General features: G+C 34.5%; 1 protein-coding gene across 2 annotated transcripts in view; it reads left to right on the forward strand.

Annotated features, from left to right (window-relative positions):
* The window catches only part of RFX7 (regulatory factor X7), a 141,072-nt gene that overhangs the window by 86,487 nt on the left and 42,710 nt on the right, over positions 1-11,875 (forward strand). For both annotated transcript variants that reach the window (XM_043471879.1, XM_043471880.1), the window contains exons 4-5: positions 4,890-4,972; positions 7,466-7,588. In XM_043471879.1, the coding sequence (XP_043327814.1) occupies positions 4,890-4,972; positions 7,466-7,588 (206 nt within the window). The remainder of the gene's footprint in view (positions 1-4,889; positions 4,973-7,465; positions 7,589-11,875) is intronic.

Consider the following 11,875-nt stretch of genomic DNA (forward strand, 5'->3'; position numbering starts at 1 on the left):
GCCATCCAACCATCTCCTCCTCTGTCATCCCCTTCTCCTACCTTCAGTTTTTCCCATCATCAGGGTCTTTTCCAGTGAGTCAGTTCTTCACATCAGGTGGCCTCAGTATTGGAATCTGATTGTTTTGCTGTATACTTTTCTATCTAGGATGTGAAAGGGCAAAGCACTATCTAGGCCATTTGCAACATTAGGTCTGTGATACTGCTTTTCAAAGTTTTCATACTCAAAGTTTCTGAAAGACCACCTGTATAAAGGTATGCTTATGTAAATGGGATGATTGACACACAAGGTCTGCTTACCTACTTGGGAATAAACAGGGAGATTTTTGCCAAAAATTCTTCAGAGTGGTTTCCTAGAATGTCTTTGATATCTGAATCAAACTTCAGTTCCAAAATTCCTTTTTGATATCTTCTTGCAAAGATTGAACTATAAGAGAGAAGCCTCATAAGCTTTTGGGCAAGATTTTCAACTACAGGAGTGGGAACTTATCACCTTAGTTCATTGAACAAACTAGATAGTACTTGAGGTTCCCCCTAAACTTGAAGGCACTTTTAATAAATTTGCTTTGAGAACTTCTGTCTTTGTTGAGAACTGAACTTCTTCAACTCAAGGAAATGAAGACTTTTAAGTCTAATAAATAGGGATGTTGATAATTGTCATTTGAAGTTTCAGGTCAGATATTCAGATATGTCTGCCACATATATCAAGCTCTATTAAAAATTATAATGTTTATTGTTGTTAAATATACATAACATAAAGTTTATCACTAGTACTATTTAGCATATTCACAGTGTTATGTAAACATCACCTCTACCCAGTTCTGAAGCATTTTCATCACCCCAAGGAAACCCACTAAGCAATCAATCCTCTTAGTGCCCTCCTCCCAGTCCCTGGTAGCCACTAATCTTTCTCTCTCCATGGATTTGACTGTTCTGGATATTTCATAAAAGTGAAAGCATTTGATAAATGTTTTTTTTTGTGTGTCTGACTTCTTTCACCTAGCATAATGTTTTCAAGGTTCATCCACATTGTAGCATATATTAATGCATTATTGCATTTTATGGCAGAATTTTAAAATTATAATTTTTAAAAATGTATGCAGTTTTTTTTCTAATGCTCTAAAAATAAAGCAGCTTTGTCCTTCATTTCATAAATCCATCAAGCATGCTTCTTTTTTACAATTAATGAATCTCCACATGGAACAGAAAACTTTACTCTTGATGTTTAAATCTTTACACAGTATATCAAATAATCTGATGTTTAACTTACTTGCACCACATGATATTCTTGCCCTGATATAATCAAAGTTAAGGTCTTATACACCACGGATCATTGTTTTGGAGGCCAGTGATTAGCTGTAAGTGACAGGTGTATCCAAAACCAAAATTCTCATGGTAAACTCAGCTCCACTGGACTAGAATGCCACCACTGTACACTTAAGTCATTTTGTTCTCATTTGCTTCTTTGATGTCAGTTTTAGTAAACTCTCCAATTATTTTCTTCTGTGTGTTGAGTCCCACATAACAAAAGAGTAATTGACAGTAGTAATTTTTCACTGTTTGAAAGACAAAGTAAAGGGTGCAGCAGTGAGTTTGATCTTTTTTTGATTCCATCTTTGAATCATCTCTTTGGTACTTTATCCTAATTTGGATTATCTTCTGAATTTCTTATGGAATTTCTTCTCTGTTCTTTTCTCTAGTATATATAAAAGTTGAAAACTATAGAAACCAAAGTTTTTCCAACAATATAAAGTTTTTTTATTCTTAGTCATCAAAAATGGTGGGTTTTTTTTGTTTGATATTTTTAAGTGACTTGTAACTGATGTAACATTATATTAGTTTATAATATATAATATAATTATATAATATATATTAGTTTATATATATAAACTAATATATATTAGTTTATAATATATAATATAATTATATAATAATATAATATAATTAGTTTATAATAATATTAAAACATAATGATTCAGTATTTGTATATATAGGCATACCTTGTTTTATTGCATTTTATTACACTTTGCAGATATTATTTTTTATAAATTGAAGGTTTGTGGTGAGCCTGCCTGCATTGTCAGATGATGGTTAGCATCTTTTTAGCAATAAAATACTTCCAATTAAAGTATGTGCCTTGTTTTTTAAATACAGTGCTGTTGCATACTTGATAGACTATATTAAGAGAAGGAAATGACAATACATTTTCCAGTATTCTTGCCTGGAGAATTCCATGGACAGAGGAGCCAGGTGGGCTACAGTTCATGGGGTCACAAATAGTCAGACAAGACTTAGCGACTGAGCATGAGCAAAGATAACTTTTATAAGCACTAAGAAACCAAAAATTGATGTGACTCACTTTATTGTGGTATTTGTTTTATTGTGGTGGTCTAAGACTGAACCTGTAGTACCTGCAAGGTATGCTTGTATTATAAAATGATCACTGCGATAAATCTAGTTAACCTTTGTCACCAATACGTAGCTACAAAAGTTTTTTAATAACGAGAACTTTGGAGATCTATCCTGGCTACTTGCAAATTATATTCACCGTGCTATACATTATATCCCCGTGACTTACTCATTTTATAACTAGAAATTTGTACTGTATGACCCCTTCTTCCACTCCCACTACCTACACTCCCTCCCCCACCTCAGGCTGCCACCAATCATTACAGTGTCCATGGGCTCAAGGTTTTTGTCTTTTTTGTTGTTGTTTTTAGATTCCACATAAAAGGAAGATCATATGGTATTTATCCTTTTCCGTCTGACTTGTTTTACTTATCATAGTACACTCAAGGTCCATTCATGTTGCCACAAATGGCAAGATTTCACTCATTTTTATAGCTGAATAATATTCCATTAAGAAAGGGAGTTTACCCAAGGGGGGAAAAAAGATGTTTTGTGTTGCATTTTCTTAAGACTTTGCCCATAATACTAATCATGGGTTTTTTGTAACATAAACTATTTTTTATTTAATGTGAAAGGCTCTGTTGGGTTTAAGTGGGTGATGTTAATAATATTCAACAAGAGGTATTTTAGGAACTATATTTAAGACAGATTAAAGTGGGGAAAGATAGATGCAGGCAAAACAGATAGTTAGATATTTTCAGTAACTCAAGAATCATTTTAAGTTCCTTAAGGGCAGGGACTATTGTGTTGTTCATCTATTTCCAGCCTTTATATAGATTGTGATACACAATATAAGTTAACACTTACATTTGTGGAATGTTGCAAAAAATAAATTTAGTGAATAAATAAATGAGTAAATGAATTATCCTTCATTGTTGAAAGAAAGACAGCTAAAGACTTAAACTAATGTAGTGGTTGGGAAAATGAAGAGACTGGAAGAACATGGGGGAAAGAGTTAAGAAGTCTAAATGGAGGATTAGAATGGAACACACCCAGGGGAACAAAACCAGGTAGACTCCGAAACTGAACACTGGGAAACTGGAGAAAAGAAGATGTTAAATAACAGTTTTGAAAGGAAATGTCTGTGTTTCTGTAGAATTTTATTGTTGTTGTCGAGGGGAAAGTTATATAAGACATTGCTGGTCAGTCTATCAGATATTAGAACTAATTGGAAAATACCCCATAGACAGTAGAATAAAAACAATGTAGACTTGAGAGTTGATTGCATGTAATTGATTAAATCATTTTGTGGATAGATTCTAAGATTAAACTGTTTTTGAATGAATTCTGGTGAGAATAAGAATAAGGCTAAATTATATCAGTTTAAGCTTTTTAAATAAATTGGATCTGTGTTTAGTTGTACTTTATTATGTAAGGATTCTGCCACCAAAAATGCCAGTAATCTGTGCATATTTTCCATTGCAGTGCAATTCAATTGTAATGAGTTAGGCTGCCAAAAGTTACATATCTTTTTATTGCAGTAGGATTTATGGCAGATTTAAAACTATCTTGTGGCAAATTCAGCTGGGAAAGACATCTATACAGTCCTCTGAATAGTGGAAATTATTTTAAAGGTTACATTTATAGATAAAATGACAAAGTTGCAGAACAGTAGTGACAGATGATCTTACAAATAGATTCTGCGAATAGCATCCACTGTTGCAAGTCAGAGAATAATTACATCTGCGTTGTGTGAAAGGGGCTGTTGTTTGTACTTTGGTACAGTTGGCCCTCTGGATCCACAGGTTCTGCACTTGCAGTTTCAACCAGCCCTGGATTACATTTGATTCCTTGGTTATGGTGTTTAAGAAGGACCAACTGTATACCACCATTGTATGTAAAGGACTTGTGCATCTGTGGATTTTGGTATCCACAGTCGGGGAGAAGGGAGTTCCTGGAACCAGTTATCCACAGATACTGAGGAATAATTGGATTTTTAAACCTCAGTTCCACCCCCATTGACAGTAGTATCATTAGTCACATGTTCTAGATTTTTGAGAATTAGAAAAGGATCCTAGAAATTATCTCATTCATTTTACATTTTTAAGGAAAACCTGCTAAGGCGTGGAAGTCTCACAACCAGTTAAATGGTTAGGCTATTAGTAAATAGTCTCTTGACTCCCAGTCTAGTACTTTTCCTGTAATATTGTACAACCCTCCTTCTTTAAATGTGGTTTAAAATGAGGAATTTTTGTCTCAGCATTGATTTGATTTACTTTATACCCAGGATGTAAGAATTAACAGGAAAGTACCATTTTCTCTTACTAATCAACATTTTATATGCAATAAATTTGTCAGACAACATGACTATATTATTTTACTGATGAGAAAAAAGCCTAGATTTTGTTTGCTTTGGCAAGTGACTCATTCCATCTGGTTTAAATTTAGATAGTATTTTTTTAGGAAGATGTTAGTAAATTTTGTTGAGAGAGAAACAATTTTTAAAATGATCTTTGTTTTTTAATCCTTTTTAACTAACAGCAAGAAGTTGAGAAGTTTACAGACCTAGAGAAACTCTACCTCTACCTTCAGCTGCCTTCTGGTCTCAGCAATGGGGAGAAAAGGTATATCTCTTCTTGTCTCTGCCTCAGTTACAGTGTTTATATGTGTGTTGTGGTTGTTACTGTTTTGCACTATTCCTAAAATCATCAGAAAATGACTGGCAAAACAATAGATATTTTAGTCTTTGATCATATTTGGTTAAGTGTTTACCCATAGTTTTTGCTAATATATTTGTATACCTGGGTACGTTTATGTACTTGAGTCAGTTAGTTCAGTTGCTCAGTCATGTCCGACTCTTTGCGACCCCGACCCCATGAACCGCAGAAGGCCAGGCCTCTCTGTCCACCACCAATTCCCGGAGTTTACCCAAACTCATGTCCATTGAGTCGGTGATGCCATCCAACCATGTCATCCTCTGTCGTCCCCTTCTCTCCTGCCCTCAATCTTTCCCAGCATCAGGGTCTTTTCCAATGAGTCAGCTCTTCAGAGTTTCAGCTTCAACATCAGTCCTTCCAGTGAACACCCAGACCCAGGACTGATCTCCTTTACAATGGACTGGTTGGATCTCCTTGCAGTCCAAGGGACTCTCAAGAGTCTTCTCCAACACCACAGATCAAAAGCATCAGTTCTTTGGCACTCAGTTTTCTTTATAGTCCAACTCTCACATCCATACATGACTACTGGAAAAACCATAGCCTTGACTAGACAGACACTTTTGTTGACAAAGTAATGTCTCTGCTTTTTAATATGCTGTCTAGGTTGGTCATAACTTTCCTTCTAAGGAGTAAGCGTCTTTTAATTTCATGGCTGCAGTCACCATCTGCAGTGATTTTAGAGCCCAGAAAAATAAAGTCAGCCACTGTTTCCACTGTTTCCCGTCTATTTGCCATGAGGTGATCGAACCAGATGCCATGATCTTAGTTTTCTGACTGTTGAGCGTTAAGCCAACTTTTTCACTCTCCTGTTTCACTTTCATCAAGAGGCTCTTTAGTTCTTCTTCACTTTCTGCCATAAGGGTGGTGTCATCTGCATATCTGAGGTTATTGATATTTCTCCTGGCAATCTTGATTCCAGCTTGTGCTTCCTCCAGCCCAGCGTTTCTCATGATGTACTCTGCATATAAGTTAAATAAGCAGGGTGACAATGTACAGCTTTGACGTACTCCTTTTCCTATTTGGAACCAGTCTGTTGTTCCATGTCCAGTTCTAACTGTTGCTTGCTGACCTGCATACCGGTTTCTCAAAAGGCAGGTCATGTGGTCTGGTATTCCCATCTCTTTCAGAATTTTCCACAGTTAGTAGAGTACCTGAGTAAATGCTATGAAATGCAATTGGCTTATGTTTTATAAATAGATCAATATATTTATGCAGTGTGGGAGATTTTGAAAATTGAACTGAAAAATCAAAGAATAAACATAACTATTGTGAGCAATAAAGTGCAAGACTTTTTTTAGGTTGTCAGGTGAGCAGATCACAGAATTTTAAAAAGGGAGGAAAAAGTGAATTGTCTGTATGGCACATGAATTTATGATAAATGTGTGATGTTTTGAGTGCTTGGGTATTACTTTGTTTTCATTAGTAAAAACATGTAATAGCCTCATTTAGAAAATATAGAGAAAAGTTGTTGGTTCATACATTCCACTCTTTGATCTCTACCCTTTTAAGTATTTCTCAGAATTCATTTCATTTATAGAAATTATGCTTAACATTCTCTTACTTTAAAAGCATATGTATGAAAAGAAATGGAGTGAAAAATCTGCTGCTTTTTCTTTTTTCCCCTTGGACCAAATTTTGTAACTGTTTTAATGTTTTTTTTGTTCTAGAAATTGGTCAGTAATTTCTTTGGAAATATATAAATTATTATTGTTTTTGTAGTTTAAATGAATATCAGAGTCAAGTGAGGAGCTTCCCTCACGTTATCTTGGTTGTCCATTTCATGAAATTAGTTTATAAGTGACAATGCTAGGTAATAAAAACATATAATGTTTAGTGAAGGCATTGGTCTGGAGAGGAGGGCCAATTACAGGAAGGCCCATGGAGGGAGATTTGACCTGTCAGGATCTCTCTAGTGTGAATTCCATTCCAAAGCATAGAATGCTTTAGTAAAATTTCAGGGCAGTTAACTTGAGAATGCTAAGCAAATAGAAAATAAACAATGTTTTTGATAACTTTCATTTTGTAGTTCAATGATTTCATAAGTTTAGGCAAGTGAACAGGCAAGTAAGTGAGCAGATGTCCCCTTAGAGGTAGTTGTGGGCTAAACAGATACCTTATGTTTTCAGTACTCTCATCGCCTCTGCCGCTTTAGAGACAATGGTAGGGGATGGAACAGGGCCATAACTTCAGCTGAACACTAGGTATAGAAAATGGCTCACAACCATAGGTGGACAATTTGTGTTTGAAAAACTGGGCGTATACTCTAAGCCCAGAGTTTGGTTTGATCATTGGTTTGTGTGTTTACACATAGTCCTTTAGTGGAACATTTAGGCCTGGCTCAAGAATTATCAGTGAATTGCTGTCTAGTTCAGCTAAAATATGTTCTTGTTTTATGATTAGTGATCAGAATGCCATGTCATCTAGTCGGGCACAGCAGATGCATGCCTTCTCCTGGATTCGAAATACCCTAGAGGAGCATCCTGAGACTTCACTGCCCAAACAGGAAGTCTATGATGAGTACAAGTAAGTTGTATGTGTGTATGTCTGGCATGCAGTGTATTGAAGAGCTTAAGTATGGCTATGATGATTTATCATTGGTGAATATCATGCTGGTATATGAGAATTTAACTTGGACATCTGTAAGATACCTTCCATCTCTAAGCTTCACTCATTGTGTATGTAATAAAGGACAGCATTACTGAGTGAAAGGATTTCTGTAAAATTCTTCTGGATGACAGGAGGGATATCTGAAGGCATAGAGAAACCTGAGAGAAAACAAAGTATCTGGAATATTGCGAGTTTTCTCAGACAAAGGAGTTCAGTGCCTTGTACATAGGAGACAGTTTTGATTGTACATGTAATTTATTTAAACGTGGTAAGCACAAGTATAGAGGCTAATGGGCCCTTCTGATTAGAGAAAATTAATAGATGCTAAATCTAGTCTTATTTAACATTTATAATTGATTTGGAGTGTTCTGGCAGAGTAAATAAAACCAAAATTTTCTGGATATTGAAATATCAAAGCAAGGAGATTCTCTGTGTTGTCCTTACACAATTTGGAAGAAAAGTGTCAAATAAGTGCTACTGTTAACCATTGTAAGATGATGCAAAAGAACAACACTTACTAAGATCATTGGTATCTAGAAAGAAAACTTTCTATCCTCGTTCAAAATTCTGATTCACCCACCTTAAGAAATGTACTAGAGCTGGAGAAAGTTTAAAGGGAAATGTCTGAAACAAATCAAGGGTACGAGGTTTAACTGAACAGCTTTAGATGTTTCCTCTTTAGGAAAATTAAAGCTAAGAGTACTTGTGATCCAAATCTATAAAATTCATTCTCTCAATCTACAGCAATCTGCTGAATACCACCTACATGCTGTCTCAAACTCTGTAAGAAGTTCTGAGGATACCATAAATAAGACACAGTTTCTGCCCTCAAGAATATGAAATATATATATATATATATTTGGGTTTTTTTAAGAGACTTTTTCTAAAGACCTTTTGGACAAGTCATCTTCCAGTTTGGAGTACCTTAATGAGGTTTCCTGAATAAAAACCTAACATAGAGTGACAAGTCTTAAATTGATTCTGTTCTAAATACTCTGAAAAACCTTTATTTTGAGTTATTTCTGTTCGTTGCAGTGGCAGATATATTTGTTTGAAAATCAATCCCTTTAATAGTCATTAAAATCAAAATCCCTTTGAGAGAATAAATGAAGTTATAATCTAAGACCGTATCTTTTCTTTTAACTGTATTTTTATGCTAAATTAAGATATTAATAGAACCACAAGGTTTAAGGGACTTTCCACAAGCAAAGACAGTTGACTTACAAACTGTTACAAATTTTTATATTTGTTGAAACTTTTGAAGCCTGATAATCACATGTATTTATGAAAGTGATGACTAATGTGTTAGTTTTTCTAATTATGAAAGTAGTATGTATTCATCATGAAAGTTTTGACAGATAGTCATAAATGTATGAAAAAGAAAACTAGCACCAGTAATCTTACTACCTAAAAATAAACATTTTGGCTTATTACTTTTTATTTTTTCTAATGCCTTCTTTTCTTATTATTATTTAATCAAATTTTGACCCCACTGCTTACACAATTCTTAAATGAGGAAACAGTTTACAAATAATACTGCAGTGAATATTCTTGACTATAATTTTGTGTAGATTATTAAAATTAGAATTTCTGGCTTATGAACCATTATTTATTAAGAATATTAGCTATTGAAATGTAATTGTTTCAAGATTACTGTTTATTATTTAATTTTAATATTTTATAAGTAGTCTGATCTGTCTGCATCTTTGCAACTTATGAAATCGCTATTTTGCTTAGAAAGAACTTCCCAGTGCCCCTAGCCGCTGAATAATCCATGTGTATTTTCCCTTGCTATTACCCATTTCATTTTTCACATATAACCCTTTAGACCTTCTGGACCAAGTATATATGTTTATTTTTGTAAACAAATGCCTTAAGATAAGGAACTAATTTTAATTTTTTCTAAATGGTTAATTATCCGCATCTTATTTATTGATAATCAATTTTTTTTTCACAATACTAATCTAAATGTACCTTTTATCTTACTAAATCCCTTTGGACTCAGTTTTCTTCTTTTGTATTTTTCTGTTCTTACTTCAAGACCATAGTATCTTGAAGTATTTTCGTCAGTAAATGTTTAAAAAGCTAAAAATTAACATCAGTGGGACCAGCCTTCCCTCATGATCCCTCTTTTTCAAAAATTTCCATGGTTTTATTTTCATACCAATCAATTTTTTATGATGCTTGGAATCACTTTTCTAACTTGTATTGGCTGTTTTATGAGAAATTGATACTGAAATTTACCAAAATGCCTTTTGGGCATCTGTTAAGATTATTCAGTCCTTCTTCTATGATCTATTAATATGATATATAATGATAGTACCTAATAGAAACCCTTCTTTTATTCCTAGAATGAATGTCTTCTGCATGTCAGGATGTGTAATCTTTTAGCATACTGTTGATTTCTCTTTTCAAGTATATTTTGTAGGATCTTTGCCTCTATATTCTTAAGTGAATTTTCTTTTTTGTGCTATCTTTGTCAGGTTTTGATATCAGGGTTAGGCCAGCTTCGTAACTGAATTGGAACTCTTTCCCTAATTTTCTGTGCTCTGGAACAGTTTATATAGCATGGGACTTACTTGTTCTTGAAAGTTTTAAAGAACTCAGCTATAATACCATCTAGGCCTGGAGCCTTTGTTGGAGGTAATTCTTTGACAATTTTTTGTATTTTTTCCTGGTTAGATTTTTTTTTACTTCATTAATCTATTTTGATCATTGGTTTTTCCTGGGATTCATTCAGATTTTCAAATATATTGACATGATATTACATATACTACTGTCTTACAAACTGAGTATCTTCTTTATCTGTTATATCCTTTTTTATATTTCTAATTTTATTCATTTGAATTTTCCTTTTTTTTCAAATTATATTTAGCTATAGTTTATTTTTTTTCGGTTTTCTTTTAAAAAACAAAGATTGATATGTCAGTTTTATTTTTTTGTCTTCCGTCTCATTTTTAGGTGCCTTTATTTTTGTTATCCTGAATTTTTTCAGGTTTTTTCCTTACTAAAGATAAGAACATTTCCTACTTAAGATAAGGACATTTTTTTTTTTTTTTTTTTTATTCTTTGAATCAGCCATGGATTTACATGTATTCCCAATCCCGATCCCCCCTCCCACCTCCCTCTCCACCTGATTCCTCTGGGTCTTCCCAGTGCACCAGGCCCGAGCACTTGTCTCATGCATCCCACCTGGGCTGGTGATCTGTTTCACCATAGATAGTATACATGCTGTTCTTTTGAAACATCCCACCCTCACCTTCTCCCACAGAGTTCAAAAGTCTGTTCTGTATTTCTGTGTCTCTTTTTCTGTTTTGCATATAGGGTTATCGTTATCACCTTTCTAAATTCCATATATATGTGTTAGTATGCTGTAATGTTCTTTATCTTTCTGGCTTACTTCACTCTGTATAATGGGCTCCAGCTTCATCCATCTCATTAGGACTGGTTCAAATGAATTCTTTTAACACCTGAGTAAATTCGCATGGTGTATATGACCACAGCTCCTATATCCATTCATCTGCTGATGCGCATCTAGGTTGCTTCCATGTCCTGGCTATTATAAACAGTGCTGCGATGAACATTTGGGTGCACGTGTCTCTTTCAGATCTGGTTTCCTCAGTGTGTATGCCCAGAAGTGGGATTGCTGGGTCATATGGCAGTTCTATTTCCAGTTTTTTAAGAAATCTCCACACTGTTTTCCATAGCGGCTGTACTAGTTTGCATTCCCACCAACAGTGTAAAAGGGTTGCCTTTTCTCCACACCCTCTCCAGCATTTATTGCTTGTAGACTTTTGGATAGCAGCCATCCTGACTGGCGTGTAATGGTACCTCATTGTGGTTTTGATTTGCATTTCTCTAATAATGAGTGATGTTGAGCATCTTTTCATGTGTTTGTTAGCCATCTGTTATGTCTTCTTTGGAGAAATGTCTGTTTAGTTCTTTGGCCCATTTTTTGATTGGGTCATTTATTTTTCTGGAATTGAGCTGTAGGAGTTGCTTGTATATTTTTGAGATTAATCCTTTGTCTGTTTCTTCATTTGCTATTATTTTCTCCCAATCTGAGGCTGTCTTTTCACCTTGCTTATAGTATCCTTTGTAGTGCAAAAGCTTTTAAGTTTCATTAGGTCCCATTTGTTTAGTCTTACTTTTATTTCCAATATTCTGGAGTGAGTCATAGAGGATCTATGCTGTGAATATTTA

This window comes from Cervus canadensis, chromosome 6, assembly GCF_019320065.1.
Source record: "Cervus canadensis isolate Bull #8, Minnesota chromosome 6, ASM1932006v1, whole genome shotgun sequence".
In the NCBI taxonomy this organism is placed as follows: Eukaryota; Metazoa; Chordata; class Mammalia; order Artiodactyla; family Cervidae; genus Cervus; species Cervus canadensis.